The sequence below is a fragment of the Cervus canadensis genome, chromosome 18 (genome assembly GCF_019320065.1).
Source record: "Cervus canadensis isolate Bull #8, Minnesota chromosome 18, ASM1932006v1, whole genome shotgun sequence".
Classification (NCBI taxonomy): Eukaryota; Metazoa; Chordata; class Mammalia; order Artiodactyla; family Cervidae; genus Cervus; species Cervus canadensis.
The window spans coordinates 9,898,651-9,918,801 of NC_057403.1; the positions used below are offsets into that span (position 1 = coordinate 9,898,651).

Sequence of the window (20,151 nt, forward strand, 5' to 3'; positions counted from 1 at the left end):
TGGATTATTTGAGTGCTGAATTACATTCACTTCAAATAATCTCAAATCACGTCATTATTAACATGCATACATACATTGCAAAGAATTGTAACTTTCTAACCATCAACCTTCACCTCACGATTCATGCTAATATATCCACTTTCTATTTGTTTTAACTATGGAGTACTCCCTACAGTCATTCTCCTTCAGAGAAACTTCTGAAAAGAAGATTGATGAAAAGCCTTCTAGTATGCAATCTCTGATATTTACTTCAGTTTAACTGTTCATTAAATACCTTTCTGCATATTTGTTACATCATTTCCACAGGTTTCTTGCATAAACCCTTGTGTTTTCTGATGCATGTTCAGGGCAAACCTCTTCCATCGCTTGTTCCGTTACTATGGTTTCTCTCCAGTGTGTTTTCTCAGGTGTTTAGTGAGCCAACCACTATGACTAAAGGTTTTGCCACATTTTGTACATTTATATGGTCTCTCCCCATTATGGATTCGCTGATGTTTAGTAAGACTAGAACCTTTAATGAAGGTCTCTCCACATTCTTTACATTTATAAGGCTTCTCCCCAGAATGAATTCACTGATGTTCAGTAAGATGTGAGCACTGAATAAAGGCTTTGTTACATTCTTTACACTTACAGGGTCTCTGACCAGAACGAATACGCTGATGTCCAGTAAGAACTGAGCGAAGATGAAAGGCTTTGTTACATTCTTTACATTTATAAGGTCTCTCTCCAGTATAAATTCGCTGATGATAGGTTAGCTGTAACAGATAAAGGCTTTGCTACATTCTGTACATATATGTTTCTCTCCAGTATGAATTTGCAGATGTTGAATAAGATGTGAGCTGTAAGTAAAGGCTTTGCCACATTCTGTACATTTATAAGGTTTCTCTCCAGTGTGAATTCTGATGTTTAGTAAGAAGTCAGCAATGGTTACACTTGCTACATTCTGTACATTGGAAAGGTTTCCTTCCTGTATGAATTTTCTTATGTCTACTTAGATGGCACGAGCTACTAAACACTTTCCCACATACCTTGCACTTGTTTTCTTTCTGTTGATTCTGAACAATGTGCTGTTGAAAAAGTTCTGAAGACTGATTAGAAACCTTACCATATTCAGTACAAGTCCTCTCTTCAGTACAAGTACTCTTATCGAGAGAAAAACCTGACATCTGATCAAAGGTATTTCTATATTTATTACTTTTAGAATCCTTGTTTGAAGATTCGGGTCCCTGATGTTTCTTAAGGTTGGAGTCTCCTTCAACCGTATACCCAGTTTCATTGCCTGAATACCTTCTCAGTCCACAGAAATACTCTTGTAATTATTGGAGCTGGAGCTCTTACTTAAGGTGTGACTCATTTTATTGCACATGGAAAGTTGTTGTGTATTGACCATATCACAATATGTTTTGAACAATGATGGCTGGATTGCATCTCTTCCATTATCATCAACATTATACATCTTTGAATGGAGAGAAAATATTTGTTGAGGGAAGAAAAATGACCCCCTGCTCACGGATCCCTCAAACTGATTAGATTGTGAGTTTTCCCACTCACAATTTTAAATTGTTAAATTTTAGGTGTTCAGATATGCTTGAATGTATGGTTAGTTGAAGCTTACATTCAGAATGAGCATTTGCATTAGAGACTAGATTACCTTCCAGATTTTCCACGTTTCCTTTTAGAGAATATGGAAACCTTTATTCTTAAACACTTACACTTCTCTGCAGATGTTGAAGACTGAAGTTGGTGTTTTTCCCATTTGACTCATGTTGCTGATTTTTTGCAGTAATTTTAGCATTATGTGTAACTGTCTCCATTTCTTTATGTCCGTAAAAGCATCCTCTCTGTCTTCACATACCCTCGTATATTCCCAGTTTTTCATTAAATTTAAATTTCTGAGGTGAAATATTTGATATATTCCTAGGTTTGCTTTTGGGAATACATCTTCTGAAAGATGACACTGTGAAAGTGCTGCACTCAATATGCCAGCAAATTTGGAAAGCTCAGCAGTGGCCACAGGACCGGAAAAGGTCAGTTTTCATTCCAATCCCTAAGAAAGGCAATCCCAAAGAATGCTCAAACTATCACACAACTGCACTCATCTCACACGCTAGTAAAGTAATGCTCAAAATTCTCCAAGCCAGGCTTCAGGAATATGTGAACCTAGAACTTCCAGATGTTCAAGCTGTTTTTAGAAAAGGCAGAGGAACCAGAGATCAAATTGCCAACACCCGCTGGATCATCAAAAAAGCAAGAGAGTTCCAGAAAAACATCTATTTCTGCTTTATTGAGTATGCCAAAGCCTTCAACTGTGTGGATCACAGTAAACTGTGGAAAATTCTGAAAGAGATGGGCATACAAGACCACCTGACCTGCCTCTTGAGAAACCTGTATGCAGGTCAGGAAGGAACAGTTAGAACTGGACATGGAACAACAGACTGGTTCCAAATAGGAAAAGGAGTACGTCAAGGCTGTATATCGTCACCCTGCTTATTTAACGTCTATGCAGAGTACATCATGAGAAAGCCTGGGCTGGAAGAAGCACAAGCTGGAATCAAGATTGCTGGGAGCAATATCAATAACCTCAGATATGCAGATATGCAGACAGCACCCTTATGGCAGAGAATGAAGAGGAACTGAAAAGCCTCTTGATGAAAGTGAAAAAGAGTGAAAAAGTTGGCTTAAAGCTTAACATTCAGAAAACAAAGATCATGGCATCTGGTCCCATCACCTCATGGGAAATAGATGGAGAGACAGTGCAAACAGTGTCAGACTTTATTTTTTTGGGCTCCAAAATCACTGCAGATGGTGACTGCAGCCATGAAATGAAAAGACGCTTACTCCTTGGAAGGAAAGTTATGACCAACTTAGAGAGCTTATTAAAAAGCAGAGACATTACTTTGTCAAAAAAGGTCCGTCTGGTCAAGGCTATGGTTTTTCCAGTGGTCATGTATGGATGTGAGAGTTGTACTGTGAAGAAAGCTGAGCACCGAAAAATTGATGCTTTAGAACTGTGGTGTTGGAGAAGACTCTTGAGAGTCCCTTGGACTGCAAGGAGATCAGTCCTGGGTGTTCATTGGAAGGACTGACGCTGAAGCTGAAACTCGAATACTTTGGCTACCTCATGCGAAGAGGTAACTCATTGGAAAAGACCCTGATGCTGGGAGGGATTGGGGGAAGGAGGAGAAGGGGACGACAGAGGATGAGATGGCTGGATGGCATCACCGACACGATGGGCATGAGTTTGAGTAAACTCCGGGAGTTGGTGATGGACAGGGAGGCCTGGTGTGCTACGATTCATGGGGTTGCAGAGTCGGACATGACTGGGCGACTGAACTGAACTGAACTGAACTGAAGAGGAACTGAGGAGTCTCTTGATGAAACTGAAAGAAAAGGCTGAAAAAGCTGGCTTCAAACTCAACATTCAAACAGCAGGTGACAGCTGTCTATGACGGCAACAGAAATAAATCCAGACTTCTCCATTATTTCCAATGAAGCAGACCTTCCCAAACCACACGACAAAGAATGACCTCCTCACTGATACTTGGACCTCTCACCTGAGCCGTCGGCTCCATCCATTCACACATACCTGGGTATACGGCCACTGTCTTCGTTCTCCTTATACTCCTGGGCTCCTTCATTTGCTCCAGAAAAGCGACAAGGTTTGGCTGAGAAACCACAAGACCTGTTTATCAGTAAGGAATATTGGTTTTGCCAGAGATTCATCACTTTCCAATCTAGTACGTATCTATGTCAGGAGAGTATGCATGATAGAATGTTAAGACAGCCTAGAAAATGATTTCCTCACAACACTAGGGAGATGGAAATGGCAACCCACTCCAGTGTTCTTACCTGGAGACTCCTACAGATGGGGGAGCCTGGTGGGCTGCTATCTATAGTGTTGCACAAAGTCAGTCACGACTGAAGTGACTTAGCAGCAGCAGCAGCATACAACACTCACTACATAAAAATCAAATTCTGAGATTCTGGTCATGTGCTACAAGGCAAAAGTGAGTAGTGGAAATTTGATTTGAAGAGGAAGGTAGCACCATTTTATACCATGGAATGTACAGAATTAGCACTAACTTAGAGGAAGCAGGCAGATGACATCAAGGAAGAAATAAATTAGAATCATAATAAATCATCATGAAGTCTTCTTTCTAAACTCACAAATTCCCATTTTCCCATTGAAATTAGGGATCTGAAATGCTATTATAAGAAGTAGAAGATTCCAAGAGACATTCTAGAAATGCAGGAAGGAAAACCCTGACAGTAGATAAGGGATTCTGGAAAGACATGGTCCTCACCCAAAGTGGCCAAGTTCCTATACTTCTCTAACATCACATCCCTATACAATGCCCCTTGACGGAGGTCCAGTCACTCCTCTTCAGTAAAATCTATGGTCACATCCTGGAATATCAGCTGTCCCTGAAATATAAAGCACATATGCCATGTGACTGTGAGAAGACTTCCTAATGTGCCCAAAGACGACAAAAGCAAGTTCACACAGAACTGGTTTTGCTATAGGGGAGGGTCTGGTGTTATACTATACTATGACTTTTACACAGTAATAATTTCACCATATTTCGAACCCAAGAAGAAATGAGCTATGGCCCACAAATTCAGAAACTATTCTGATCTGGAAGAAAAATCTTAAAATAATCAGATCAGCAAAGGCATATTTATTTTTGAGTGTTGTATTTGTATAACACAGAATGAATTGCCTATCAAGGAAACAGGTTATTACCTGCTGCTTTTTAAAAAGCATACTCTGATCCAAGAGTTCATGAGTGGGACAAATGTGCCGTTTATTTTAACAACCTTATTTTTTTTCTTAGTATTTTTAACAAGCTTCTTTTAATTAGTAATGTTGAAATTGTGCTTCATGAATGACCATTTTGAACAGTAAGGAAATACAATACTAAGGTAAGCATCCATACTTACTTTTCAGCTTCAAGTGTTTTACAAATTTTACAGATCTAATATGATAACATCCTCAGCAGCAACAATCATTTTAATTATTTAGGATATATTATATATCTTTCTGAAAGTTTTTACAGAGTCTTGGATGTGCAACCGAAATAATTTAAAATCAATAATGTTGTTGCCCCAACTTTCTGCAAATATTTAGCAAACATTCCTTAAATAGCTTAAATTTACTTCACTTTATGTACTCTAGACTTTAACGAATAAAACATAGACAAATTCACAGGAACAACTCTAATGAAAGTTCATAGAAGTTTCTCTAATTGTGAAGAATACAAAAAATGAGAAAAATAATCAAATCATATGAACATTTTCATGCATATATATATTAAAATGGAACTATATGTTCATTTCATAAAATGAAACAATCTAAGGCCATGGAAAACATGCAAGTACAATTTTCAAAGGTTAGAATAAATAAAAATATTCATGAAATGATGATGTCTGTAATATACACCCTAGGTGTTGCTTGTACACACACATGCACAGAAACACACATAAGTTAAAAGCAGTCTTCTGTAAATAACACATCTTCTGGAAGAAACATTTTTAATCTACCTTTTCTTTTGAACTCATGTGTATTTTAGCATGTATGGTAAAACAACTATTTCGAATTGTGCATGAATGTGTTTTAAGTCACATCAATCATGTCCAACTCTTTTTGACCCCAAGGGCTGTAGCCCTCCAGGTTTCTCCATCCATGGGAGTTCCCAGGCAAGAATACTGGAGTGGGTTGCCATTTCCTTCTCCAGGGGACCTTCCCAAACCAGGGATCAAACTCAGGACTCCTGCATTGGCAGACAGATTCTTTACTGCTGAGCCAACTGGGTACACTGAAAAGATTTTTACCTCTTTAGTAACAGGAATTAAAAACACAATATAAGAAACAGTCTACATTTTATTAGCAAATATACCATGACACCTATTTAGAACACATTTCCAGACCTATGTGAAGAAACTGTAAATCTTTACTGAGGCACATAAAGTCTGAAAATCACATGTTTTACTTGGAAAATGTAGTGACATAAAGACTTCACTGACTGCAAATTCAAAGCAATTGAAACTCAAAACAAACATGGATATTTCAAATGTAAGTCTCAGCTGTATCTAGGAGAGCTAACATAATTTTGAATATAAAAACCTAAAAAGCCTAAATAGCAGGAACCTGCCAAATTACAGATGAAGCTATCACTGTATAGATTAGTTGAAATTTTAAACTAAATGAAGCAAAATCGCTACAAGGTAGCCAAAGAAGCTCACCTAAAGAGAGACGTGGACATGATTTTGAACAATAAAAGAATAGGATGAAACACAACATAATATTTTGTAGTCATGCAACAGGTGAGGTATTCCAAAGGAACATCAAAAATCAGAGGCGGAGAAAATATCACAGGGCATAAAGGAAAGATTTAGGTTTCAGCATTGTGTAATAAAGAATTTAGGGACTTGCCAGATGGTCCAGTGGTGAGAAATCTGCCTGTCAATGCAGGGGACACGGGTTCCATCCCTGGTCAGGGAAGATCCCACAAGCCTCGGAGCAACTAAGCTAGTGTTCCACAACTGCTGAAGCCCACATCCTCCAAGCCTGCCAGGTATTAATACAATGACTGAACCCGTGCCTTAGAGCCAGAGCTCCACAACAAGATAGTAACCCCTCCTAATCACAACAGAGAAAGCCCAAGACCATCAGCAAAATCCCAGCAGAGCCAAAACTAAATAAATATTAAAATTTAAAAAGAAAAACAGAATTTAGCAGGCTTTGGTTCGCACGTTCTGGAAGTTTGCTTTTACTCTTGGAATCTAAGTTTTTTCACTCTTGGAATTTCCTTAGTGACTTCAGTGGCTTTATTACTCTGTGGGCCCTGAGAATTTACGCTAACAAGATGACTTATGTGGGCCCTGGTTTAATAAGGGATGACTGAGGTTGTGAGGCTGGGCATTTCACAAAGACCAATGAAGTGACTAGAGGTCTGGGGCTTTGAGCCAAGTGGGCTGATTAGCCCAACCTCTAAGGAGGGGAGAAGGCTGGAGATGTTATCAATCCCACCTATGTAGCTAAAGCCCAATAAAAACTCAGGACTTAAAAGCTTGAGTGAGCTTCTCTGCCTGGCAACACTGTTTTCTGTCACACCGATATGCCAGGAGGGCAATGGGTCCCTTGGGATGATGACTATGGGTAGGTTCAAACAAACCCGTTCAGAAATCAAGCAGCTTATCAAGTCCAAAGAAACAGCATTTCAGGAAAGAGAGACAGAACAAACAAGGACTGTGCCTCTTACCTGGGAACGAGTCATTTCTGACTCTTTGCTTTCCTTCTCCTCGGTCTTCCTTCTCAGGTAGATCAGTTTTGGGAAGTGACCCGAGTGTTGAAAATAGGCTGTTCAATACTTAGAAAACCACAGCGAGCTCCCTGTAACACAGCCCCACACAGAGGGAGGATCTCAACAGGTACAAATCACAATCCTCTACGGCCACTGACACAGCAGGGATTCTGGAACACAGAAACAAACGAGGTGTTTTTAGTTTTATTCTTTTCTTCAGATCTCGAGGCCCTTCCAGTGAAAACCACACGTTCTAGGCTGACCCTCCCTTTCAAACCATAGGCGAGACCCTGACCAAACTCCATACAGAATAGAGCCTCCTTCACCTCTTTGTTGATCAGGGACCTAGGGGTTGAGCAATGCAGGACTTTAAGCAGCGGTCTCTGCAAGTTAGAAGGCAGAACTGCCAGAGAAGAACATGGACTCTAGAACGATGTTAACAGGAAGTGGACGTCGGCCCCAGGGGCCCGGCAGCTAAGCTAACGGACCTCAGACCTTCTCACCGCGATACGAGGACACACTGGGGACGGGAAAATGGGGGCGGTACTTTGAACGTCCACAGAGACCCCCGAAACCCACGTGTGAAGGACAACAGGCCGTGGGACGACGACATCCGGGTTTTAAACAAACAAACTCACAAAAACTGTCGCTCATTTAAACTCAATTCCGTCTTGCCGGATACTGCGCACGCGCGGGCGGAAAATCCGGTACAGAGGTGGGTGAATGCGCTACCCCGCGGCCAACGAGAGGCGACGTCAGGAGAGAGGGTGGTTCGAGGCCGGAAGCGCATGTACGTAGGGGCGGGGCCTGTGGGGGGCGGAGCCTTGCCTCCCCTCACCCACTCCCCAGTCCGGGTGGGTCTGTTGCTCCTTCTGTCCAGCGATGCTTCCTTTCTCTGCCCTTTGATGCCTTTAAATCTCTTTGACTTCCTCTGGAGCAGAGCTGCTTCCTGCCTGTTCTAAGTTAGTGTTTCACACAACTTAAGGGAAAGAAAAGAATTTTGAGAGCTGCCTCTATGGGAAGCCGAGATGTTTTCAGCAAGTTGAAAAAGGAAATATTCAAAAGCCCTTTGTGTGACTGTGTGAAGATGGGTGTCTCCTCAGTGACGAAAAGTAGAATGTAATCATGTCACTAGCAGCAGTAACAACAATTAACAGAGGCGTATGGATGTGAGAGTTGGACTATAAAGAAAGCTGAGCACTGAAGAATTGATGCTTTTGAACTGTAGTGTTGGAGAAGACTCTTAAGAGTCCCTTGGACTGCAAGGAGATGCAAGCAGTCCATTCTAAAGGAAATCAGTCCTGGCTGTTCATTGGAAGGACTGATGCTGAAGCTGAAACTCCAATACTCTGGCCACCTGATGCAAAGAGCTGACTCATTGGAATAGATCCTGATGCTGGGAAAGACTGGGGACAGGAGAAGGGGACGACGGAGGATGTGATGGTTGGATGGCATCACCGACTCGATGGACATCGGCTTGGGTGGACTCTGGGAGTTGGTGATGGACAGGGAGGTCTGGTGTGCTACTGTTCATGGGGTCACGAAAAGTTGGACACGACTGAGGGGCTGAACTGAACTGAATCACTCAGATGATACGTTGGGAGGAAACCTCCCTGCATGAACCACTAAATGAAGAGTAGGTAGGCAATTTAATGATTACTTCTTGCTTTAATCATCTTAAGTGGAGACACCAGATGTTTTCACAAATCTTAGGTGCCTGATAATTCTTTAATCCACTTCTTTTCACACATGTTTCTGAGATATTCTATTAGATGTTTGAATCTAAAATTCATAAATGATAGCGACAGAAAACTAATCAGAAACTGAGGACACATAAGAAAGTGTCCGAGGAAGTGGATTACAAATGAGATAAACTTTATAAAGTGCTAGTTCTTAAGAAATTATATAAGAAGAGAGCCTTTTAAAAATACGGTTAAAAAACAGGGAAGTTTACTCATAGCTCTGTGGAGACCAACCTGGGACAGATATCAATAGAATGGGGAAGACTGCAGATCTCTTCAAGAAAATTGATATACCAAGGGAAATTTTTATGCAAAGATGGGCACAATAAAGGACAGAAGTGGTATGGACCTGACAGAAGTGGAAAGTATTAAGAAAAAGGGCCAAGAGTACACAGAAGAGATATACAAAAATGATCTTAATGACCAATATAACTAGGATGGTGTAATCATTCACCTAGAGACAGACATCCTGGAGTCTGAAGTCAAGTGGGCCATGGGAAGGATCACTGTGAATAAAGCTAGTGGAGGTGATAGAATTCCAGTTGAGCTATTTCAAGTCCTAAAAGATGATGTTGCTAAAGTGCTGCACTCAACATGCCAGCTAATTTGGAAAACTCAGCATTGGCCACAGGACTGGAAAAGGTCAGTTTTCATTCCAATCCCAAAGAAAGGCAATGCCAAAGAATGACCAAACTACCACATAATTGCACTCATTTCACATACTACCAAAGTAAGATTTAATATTCTCCAAGCATGTCTTCAACAGTATGTGAACTGAGAACTTCCAGATGTTCAAACTGGATTTGGAAAGGCAGAGGAACCAGAGGTTAAATTGCCAACATCTATTGAATCATAGAAAAAGCAACAGAGGTCCAGAAAAACATCAGCTTATGCTTTATTGACTACGCCACAGCCTTTGACGGTGTGGCTCGAAACAAAGTGTGGCAAATTCTTAATGAGATGGGGATACCAGACCACCTTACCCACCTCCTGAGCAATCTGTATGCAAGTCAAGAAGAAACAGTACTGGACATGGAACAATGGACTAGTTCCAAATAGGGAAAGGAATATGTCAAAACTGCCTATTGTCACCCTGTTTATCTAACTTTTATGCAGAGTACATCATGCAGGAGACCTCAATTTGATCCCTGGGCTGGGAAGATCCCCTGGAGAAGGGAATGGCTACCCACTCCAGTATTCTGGCCTAAAGAATTCCATGGATTGTATAGTTCATAGGATCACAAAGAGTTGGTCAGAACGGAGTGGCTTTTACTTCCACTTTTCATCATGTGAAATGTTGGGCTTGAAGAAGCACAAACTGGAATCAAGACTGCAGGGAGAAGCATCAAAACCTCAGATATACAGATGAACCACCCTAATGGCAGAAAGCAAAGGGGAACTGAAGAGTCTGTTGATGAAACTGAAAGAGAGGAGTGAAAAAGTTGGCTTCAAACTCAGCATTCAGAAAACTAAGATCATGGCATCCAGTCCCATCGGTTCATGGCAAATAGATGGGGAAACAATCGAAACAGTGAGACTTTACTTTCTTGGGCTCCAAAATCACTGCAGATGTTGACTTCAACCATGAGAGTAAAAAACGCTTGCTCCTTGGAAGGAAAGCTATGGGCAATGTAGACAGCATTATGAAAAATAGAGACATTACTTTGCAGACAAATGTCTGTCTAGTCAAAGGTATGGTTTTTCCAGCAGTCATGTATGGATGTGAGAGTTGACCATAAAGAAAGCTGAATATCGAAAAACTGATGCTTTTGAACTGTGCTGTTGGAGAAGACTCTTGAGAGTCTCTTAGACTGCAAAGAGATCACACCACTCCATCCTAAAGGGAATCAGTCCTGAATATTCGTTGGAAGGACTGATGCTGAAGCTGAAGCTCCAATACTTTGACCATCTGATGCGAAGAACTGATGCATTGGCAAACATCTTGATGCTGGGTAAGACTGAGGACAGGAGGAGAAGGGGACCAGAGGATGAGATGGTTGGACGGCATCACTGACTCGATGGACATGAGTTTGAGCAGGCTCTGGGAGTTGGTGATGGACAGGGAAGCCTGGCATGCTGTAGTCCATGGAGTCCCAAAGAGTTGGACACGACTGAGTGACTGAAATGAGCTGACTGATAGGTGTAATTGATTCTCTTTGCAGTACAGTAGTACAAAATTGTAAAACAGCTAAATTCCAAATAGAACTTTTTAAATGGATATATTTATATAATCTAGAAATTGTTATAGCTTGAATCAATTATTAATAATATGGGGGGAAATGTGCTAAACATTTATGCCAGTTTATTTTAAAATTCTATGAGGTAATTGAATATATTAAATATTTTAGCATTTTACAACTGGGGCAAATACACTTAAGATATTTAGTGTAAGATCATATAAGGAAAAGAGAAACTTTGAAGTCAACCTGAGATGTGCATTCTTTCATTTTGGGGAGGTTTTGCTTTCTGCAGTGACAAAAGTACTTGAGTTTGAAATTTGATTTAGAAGGTCCTATCTCTAGTTCTCAGTGGATACGAAGTTAAAAATCAGAAAACAAAAACCTGTCCCCAGCATTCCTAAAAATTAAGCAGTTTGTCTACCACTTCACTCACATATTTTTGTCTAGAGGTAGAAAGAAACTTTAAAAGGACTGGCATACAGTTACTCAAAATTGGCACAGTTTTTCTAGGACCCCCCAAGAAATGGAAGAGCAACCAATGAATGCAGTTTGTCACAAGCCAAGAGGAGACTTTTAGTTCACACTGTGATGAAGAAAAGTAATCACTGGAGATGAATTCATGAATGATTTAAGAGACAGAATGGGGCAGGTGATACATTTCTCTGACAGCAGTGAACACAAAACCAGGTTTTCCCAGTTGATTTCCACTGAAGATGATCTTCCAAAACCACCTGGGGAAGGATGACTTCCTCACTGCTCCTTGGACCTCTCATCTGAGTCATCATCTCCATCCATTCATACCTACCTGGGTATATGGCTGATGTCTCCATTCTCCTTATATTCCTGGGATCATTCCAATTGCTCCAGAAAGGTGACCAGGTCCAGCTTAGAGATCACAAGACCTGTTCATCAGAGAAAGGAATATTTGTGTTGTCAGAGATTCATCAGTGTCCAATCCAATATGTATTCAGTTGAGATGAGAATGCATGGGAGATTGTTAATACTGCCCAGAAAATGATTTCCCCAAATTCTTTATTCAAGTCACCTATATAACACAAACAAACACATAACATCAGATCCTGAGATATTGGTCAAGTACTAAGAAGTCAAAGTAAGTGTGTAACTGTGAAATTAAGAAAAGGTGTGACTATTTAATACTACAGAGCTTATACAATTACCACTAACCTAAAATAAAATGATAGCTTACAGTGAACGGTATCAGATTCATGATCTCCAAACAAGAAGATTTAACTTCAGGACCAGGGACCAGGTATCAGGCTTGATCACTCAAGAGCTTTTGTGTAGCAGAGTTGTATTAAAGTGAAAAAGGGACAGAGAAGCTTCTGACAGAGACATCAGAAGGTTGCGGAGAGTGCCCCTCCCCTTGCTAGTCTAAGCAAGGATGCTATATACTATTAAATCAGTAATTACAATAAATCAAAACAATGTCTCAAGGTTGTAAAAGATTTACCAGACCCACTCCTACAATTTATGTTTGAGGATAACAGGATTAGAACTTAACAATAGAAAGATCCTACCAGACCCAGACCCCTTTATTGACTATGCCAAAGCCGTTGACCATGTGGATCACAACAAACTGTGGAAAATTCTTCAGGAGATGGGAACACCAGACCACCTGACCTGCCTCCTGAGAAACCTGTATGCAGGTCAAGAAGCAACAGTTAGAAATAAACATGGGTCAACAGACTGGTTCCCAATCGGGAAAGGAGTACTCAAGGCTGTATACGTCACCCTGCTTATTTAACTTATATGCACAGCACATCATGAAAAATGCTGGGCTGGCTGAAGCACAAGCTGGAGTCAAGATTGCCAGGGGAAATATCCATAACCTCAGATATGCAGATGAAATCAAGCTTAAGGCAGAAAGCGAAGAAGAACTAAAGACCCTCTTGATGAAACTGAAAGAGGACACCACTACAATATTGTAAAGTAATTAGCTTCTGATTAAAATAAATAAATTAAAAAAAAAACTACTATGTATAAAATAGATAAGTCACAAGGATATATTGTATAGCATAGAAAATTATACCCTTTATCTTGTGATAACTTTCAATGGATTATAATCTGTAAAAATACTGAATCACTATGGTATATACCAGAAACTAATGTAATATTGTACATCAACTATACTTTAATTAAGAAAAGGATTCAGGACAAAAGAAATATAAAAGGTGCTCTTTTTTTTTTTTTCTTGGAAGAAGAGATCCACTCAATGTAAATCAAGGTTCTTCTTTCTAGGAAAAAAAAAAGAAAGAAAGAAAGAAAGAAACTGAAAGAGGAGAGTGGAAAAGTTGGCTTAAGACTCAACATTCAGAAAACTAAGATCATGGCATCTGGTCGCATCACTTCTTGGCAAATAGACGGGGAAACAATCTAAACAGTGATAGACTATTTTTGGGGGGCTCCAAAATCACTATAGATGGTTACTGCAACCATGAAATTAAAAGACGCTTGCTCCTTGGAAGAAAAGTTATGACCAACCTAGACAGCATATTAAAAGGCAGAGACATTACTTTGCCAACAAAGATCCATCTAGTCAAAGCTATGGTTTCTCCAGTAGTCATGTATGGATGTGAGAGTTGAACTACAAAGAAAGCTGAACACGGAAGAATTGATGCTTTTGAACTGTGGTGTTGGAGAAGACTTTTGGAAGTTCCTTGGACTGTAAGGAGATCCAACCAGTCCATCCTAAATGAAATCAGTTCTGAATATTCATTGGAAGGACTGATGCTGAAGCTGAATCCCCAATACTTTGGCCAGCTGGTGTGAAGAGCTGACTTATTTGAAAAGACCTTGATGGTGGGAAAGATTGAAGGCGGGAGGAGAAGGGGACGACAGAGGATGAAATGGTTGGATGGCATCACCAACTCGATGGACATGAGTTTGAGTAAACTCTGGGAGTTGGTGATGGACAGGCAGGCCTGGTGTGCTGCAGTCCATGGGGTCGTAAATAGTCAGACATGACTGAGCGACTGAACTGAACTGAACCAGACGCACTCCCGTAATATAAATTCTAAGATACCAGGATTAGTCAGAAGGTTTTCAGGAAGGATAAACTGTCTTCAAGCACAATACACTGTTGTTGTATAATCCCTAGTACAGAGTTTTAACCGGGTTGTTTGTTGTTTAATCTTCAGTTCTGGGCTTAAAGAAAAAGTCTTGTGTCTAAGACACATAACATAAAGAAGTCATTTTAAGTGTCTAATACCAAGGAATGTAGAGGGAAAAAAGGTATTTGTCCTTTTCTCTGCCTTGAGAATTCCAGACCCCTATCCCCTATTCGAGACCCCCCTCTCCCCTATCTCCTCCCCTACCCTCCCCCTTCTCCTCATGGACCCGACTTCTTATCAACCTGCCTAGGAATTGACTCTCACAGAAGGAGGCAGAGTACATCAAGGAAGAAAAAGTTTACCAGCATAATGAATTATCCTAAAGGCTTTTTTTCTAAGTTCATACATGCCCATTTTCCCTAGGTAGGTGAGATTTCAAACTATTCTGCGAATCAGAAAATTCTCAGAAACTTCTAGAAATGATGGAACCAAAAGTCAGTAGATAAGGGATTCTGGAAGGAAGTTGTCCTCACCCACGTGGGCCAGGTTCCTACAGTTCTCTAACATCACGTCCCTGTACAATGCCAGCTAAAAATTTTCTGAAAAACTCTGGACCACTGAGTTGAGTCACTGGGCTTCCCAGCTGGCACAGTGGTAAAGAATCTGCCTGCCAATGCTGGAGATGCGGCTTCAGTCTCGGGGTGGAAAAAACCCCGGGATGAGGAAATGGCAACCCACTGCAGAATTCTTGCTTGGAAAATCCCATGGACAGAAGAGAGTTGGTTCTATGTATAATGGCATTTTCAAACTCGGTTTTAAATATCTAAATTGCATCCAGGTGCTAAGTCATCACTGCATTTCCCAACGTCCCTAAAATCCCAACACCAAACCACATCTCAGTAGAAGTGAGAATAGGAGTGACTCCCCATGCTGATCTCTCACAAAAAGAATAGTTTCAACAGCTGAAAGGGCTGATTCATGATGAGAATTCATCATGCTCCATAGAAAGTGAGGATGCAGAGAATGGAGAAAAGGCATGGGACACAAGGAAGTAGTCTAAAGGGCTGGTGTTCACTAATATAAGAGGAAATGGGAAAAGTAAGATGATAACAAATGCCTAGGAAGACAAATTAGGAGGAGAGAGCTAAAGGCTTGCATATTCTCATTTGGGCATTTCTGGAGGAAAAGCAGACACAGCCCCAGACCCAGGACAGGATACTGACCTGAGAAGCTGCCATTTCCTCCTTTCCTCCTCCTGCTCTGTCTTCTCAGGGGATATTATGCTGCAAACGCACTTCTGAGTTTTGAGAAACTACCTTGGAGGGCATCAACACAGCTCTTTAACCTGCAACCACCGCTCCTACAGACAGAAGGGCCTTGGAAAGCTGAGAAGACCGACCTCTCCTGTCCTGTCTCAGGAGAGGTTCAGGAACAATCAATTCCTACCTGGAGACCAGCCTGTGAACTTATTTCTTGATTGGTCTCTCCCCATAAAGCACTCCTAACACTGCTCACACAAACAATGTGAGCTGACTGACTTCCCTGGTCCAAATCCAGCGAGACCAACCCTGCAGCCTCTCCTCAGACAGACTCCGGGGCTCAGCTCTCACAGATGGGCCAGGAGTGTCGTCCTTATCCCAAGTCTCTCCTTAGAATGCCCTGGAGGACTTCCTACACACCGCACTGACACTCCCAGAGAAACAACATGGAACTCTGTTGGGAGGACATCAGTGAGGTCATTTTCTGACACTGGTTATATGATCCTGATGGGAAACCAGATGGAAACCAATTGGCTAAAGATTCTTTCTGAACCATTTCAGAGAATACAAATCCCTGGTGGTCAGGGGCCCACTGCAAGAAGTTAAGAATTTGCAGGTCAACACTGTTGCCGTGAAAGGAGTCATCAGAAAACCCCATTTTTTTTTCTGATGCTTCTTCCCCCAAACCAACGTTCAGGAGTCCTGAGCTCAAAGCCTCACACTCACTGCAGCTAAGACCTCTCTGTAGGGGAGGATTTAGGGCAGGGATTTCTGAGAGAGGTCAAAGCTGGAATCAGGCAGAGAAAACACCAGTACTTGTGGTTCAACCTTTAGAAGTTACCCTGGGTGAAGTGCTCTGGGCTCCCTAGGTGGAGTGTGGATTGCTGAATTCAAGTCAACACAAGGATTCTGGTGAGTACTGTGAGGGTGTTGAAAGGTTGCTGCTCAAGCATAAGACACCTGGACTCTTAGTCTCTTGAGGAGAAGAATTCAATCTGGAGCCAGAGATGAGGCTTGATCACTCAGAGTTTTTGTGTAATAAAGTTTTATTAAAGTATAAAAGAGATAGAGAAAGCTTCTGACATAGACATCAGAAGGGGACAGAAAGAGTGCCCCCTCAGTAGTGTTAGCAAAGGACTTGTATACTTTTAATTAATTATTACAGTGAATCACAAGAATGTCTGCAGGTTGTAAAGACCTCACTGGACACACTCCCATAATTTACATTTTAAGACAACAGGATTAGCCAGATAGTTTTTTTCCAGAGACTGCCTTCAAGCAGGATAATTTGTTACATAATCCTAAGGAATGTGTGTGTGTGTGTGGGGGGGGGGACACGTTTGTTTTTTCTTCCTCCTTGAGAATTCCAGACCCCTCTCTCCTTGGCTACCCCTGGACTTATCAACCCGCCTAGAAATTGACTCTCTCAGTGTGATTGAACAGGGGCCTGTGAAAAGACCCTGGGGTTCAGCAAGACTGCTGATCTCAAGGAAGGGGGTCATCTAGTGCAGGTGCTCACAGGACTGGCTGGTGTGAGTTCAAGGACCTGCAGGCTGCCTGCTCCCCAGACAGACGCTGAGGCAGCAACAGCATGGAGCAGTTCAGGGAAGCTCTCAACAGGACTCTGTATACTGTTTCTTATTAGAACCATCACAGGGTCCAAGTAGTTACAACATGGGAGAGGAGATACAACATAGAAATGATGGAATATATCTGAAATTATGAGAAATTTAAAGCCAGTGAGTAAACTAATTTCCACATATGCCATCTCTCTGTGCTGCCAAATAGTTCATCGTCATCTCTTCACTAGCACCTTAAATAAGGTGGGCGAGATTGCTGTTGGTGGTGGGTTAACAATTCATTCATTACAATCAACTGAAACACTAAAAGCTATTCACTTTTATTAATAACCATGTGTTAATTTCACACATAGTGGAAATAAAACCTTTTACAATCCATGGTATGATCCACGATTAAATACGGATCAAAAGTACAGACAAAGATATTCATTTTTGGATATAATGATGTGAGATTTGTGATTTTTACAGCTTACCCAAAAAGGCCTAGGAAGCACTTAGCAAGCATGATATACACTAATTCCATGCCTTTTCCAGGAAGGGCTTCTAATACATTTCTAGGTTATCAGAGAAGCTGTCTTTATTTCAACATTGTCAAGTAACAATCATGACTTGTGTTGATATTATAAAGATACATCAATATTGCAGTGAACTGTCATTGTGTTCTTACAAATCAAGGATATTACTATTGAAACCTTACAACCAACTTCTGTTTTACTTCACAACATGGAAAGATTAAATGATCACTTACATCATGGCAACCTCCAGATATTTCACATCAATGACAAACACCTGCACTTAGATGGTCATTTTCCATTTAACATCATGGTATCCTTCATCTTTTAATGGAGAATAGATAGAAATGGTTACAACACAATATAAAAAGGCTAACCTTTAATAAACCATCAAAAACCTATGTTTGCAACCACTCTAGAAAGAAGGCATGGTATGGATTATTTGAGTGCTGAATTACATTCACTTCAAATAATCTCAAATCACGTCATTATTAACATGCATACATACATTGCTATGAACTGTAACTTTCTAACCATCAACCTTCATCTCACAATTCATGTTAATATATCCATTTTCTATGTGTTTTAACTATGGAGTACTCCCTACAGTCATTCTCCTTCAGAGAAACTTCTGAAAACAAAATTGATGAAATGCCTTCTAGTATGCAATCTCTGATATTTACTTCAATTTAACTTTTGAGTAAATACTTCTCTACATATTTGTTACATCACTTCTATAGGCTTCTTGCATAAACTCTTGTGTTTTCTGATGCATGTTTAGGGCAAAACTCTTCCATCACTTGTTCCATTACTACGGTTTCTCTCCAGTGTGTCTTCTCAGATGCTTACTGAGATAGCTACTACAACTAAAGGCTTTGCCACATTCTGTACATTTATAAGGTTTCTTTCCAGTATGAATTCGCCGATGTTGAATAAGTACTGAGTTGTAAGCAAAGGCTTTGCCACATTCAGTACATGAAAATGGTCTCTCCCCAGTATGGAGTCGCTGATGTTTAGTAAGACTAGAAACGTTAAAAAAGGCCTTGCCACATTCTGTACATTTATAACGTCTATCCCCGGTATGAATTCGGTGATGTTGAGAAAGGTCCGAACTCCTAATAAAGGCTTTGCCACATTCTTTACATTTATAAGGTCTCTCTCCAGTATGGACCTGCTGATGTTGGGTAGGATGTGACCATTGGCGAAAGGCTTTCTAACATTCTTTTTTTTTTTTTTTTTTTTTATTCAGGGGAAAGCGCGAACGCAGTCCCCCACTACCACAAATTATGCAGTCGAGTTTCCCACATTTGGGGAAATCGCAGGGGTCAGCACATCCGGAGCGCAATGGATAAGCCTCGCTCTGGGAAAACCACCTTCGTGATCATGGTATCTCCCCTGCCAGGTAAGTATATAACATTCTTTACATTTGTAAGGCTTCTCTCCAGTATGAATTCGCTGATGTTGAGTAAGCTCTGAGCACGGAATAAAGGCTTTGTTACATTCTTTACATTCATAAGGTCTCTCTCCAGTATGAATTCGCTGATGTTGAATAAGACCTGAAATGTAAGTACAGGCTTTGCCACATTCTGTACATTTGTAATGTTTCTCTCCAGTATGAATTCGCCAATGACGAGAAAGAGTTGAATTGTGAGTCAACGCTTTGCCACGTTCTGTACATTTATAAGGTTTCTCTCCACTGTGAATTCGCTGATGTTCAGTAAGATGTGAGCGACGTTTAAACTCTTTGCTACATTCTGTACATTGGAAATCTTTCCTTCCTGTATGAATTTTCCCATGTTTATTTAGATTGGATGGCTTACTAAAGACTTCCCCACATATCTTACACTTGTTTTCTTTCTGTGGAATCTGAACAGTGTGCTGTGGAAAAAGTTCTGAAGACTGACTAGAAACCCTACAATATTCAGTACAAGTCCTCTCTTCAGTACAAGTACTCTTATCAAGAGAAAAACCTGACATCTGATCAAAGGTATTTCCATATTTATGACTTTTAGATTCCTTGTTTGAAGATTCGGGTCCCTGATGTTTCTTAAGGTTGGAGTCTCCTTCAACCGTATACCCAGTTTCATTGCCTGAATACCTTCTCAGTCCACCAGAAATGCTCTTGTAATTATTGGAGCTGGAGCTCTTACTTAAAGTCTGACTCATTTTATTACACATGCAATGTTGTTGTGTATTAACCACATCACAATATGTATTGAACAATGACGGTTGGATTATGACTCTTCCATTATCATCAATATTATACATCTTGGAATGCAGAGAAAATATCTGTTGGGGGAAGAATAATGACCTCCTGGTCATGGATCTCTCAAATTGATTAGATTGTGAGTTTTCCCACTCATTGTTAAATTGTAGGTGTTCAGACATGCTTGAATGTATGTTTAGTTGAAGCCTAAGTTCAGAATTGTCTGAATGAGTATTTGCAGTAGAGATTAGATCACCTTCCAGATTTTCCATATTTCCTTTCAGAGAACATGTATGT

General features: G+C 40.7%; 2 protein-coding genes and 1 non-coding gene across 3 annotated transcripts in view; 1 reads left to right on the forward strand and 2 right to left on the reverse strand.

Annotated features, from left to right (window-relative positions):
• The window catches only part of LOC122420399 (zinc finger protein 737-like), a 494,626-nt gene that overhangs the window by 260,224 nt on the left and 214,251 nt on the right, over positions 1 to 20,151 (forward strand). The gene's annotated exons all lie outside the window — the stretch shown is intronic.
• LOC122420484 (zinc finger protein OZF-like) lies at positions 18,460 to 20,126 on the reverse strand. Its single transcript, XM_043435608.1, has 2 exons — positions 18,954 to 20,126; positions 18,460 to 18,819 (listed from the first exon to the last, which is right to left on the reverse strand). Exons 1-2 carry the CDS (start codon positions 20,124 to 20,126, stop codon positions 18,460 to 18,462), a joined length of 1,533 nt encoding a protein of 510 aa, XP_043291543.1.
• Positions 18,895 to 19,058, reverse strand: LOC122421858. Its single transcript, XR_006263665.1, has one exon. It is a non-coding gene; the product is annotated as a U1 spliceosomal RNA (small nuclear RNA).

Excerpts from the sequence above, each read along its gene's own strand:
- LOC122420484 (XM_043435608.1), bottom strand. The coding sequence starts at position 20,126 with ATGGAAAATCTGGAAGGTGATCTAATCTCTACTGCAAATACTCATTCA. Across the intron at positions 18,820-18,953 it reads CCCCTGCGATTTCCCCAAAT|GTCCATACTGGAGAGAGACC; the intron begins GTGGGAAACTCG and ends CAACATCAGCAG.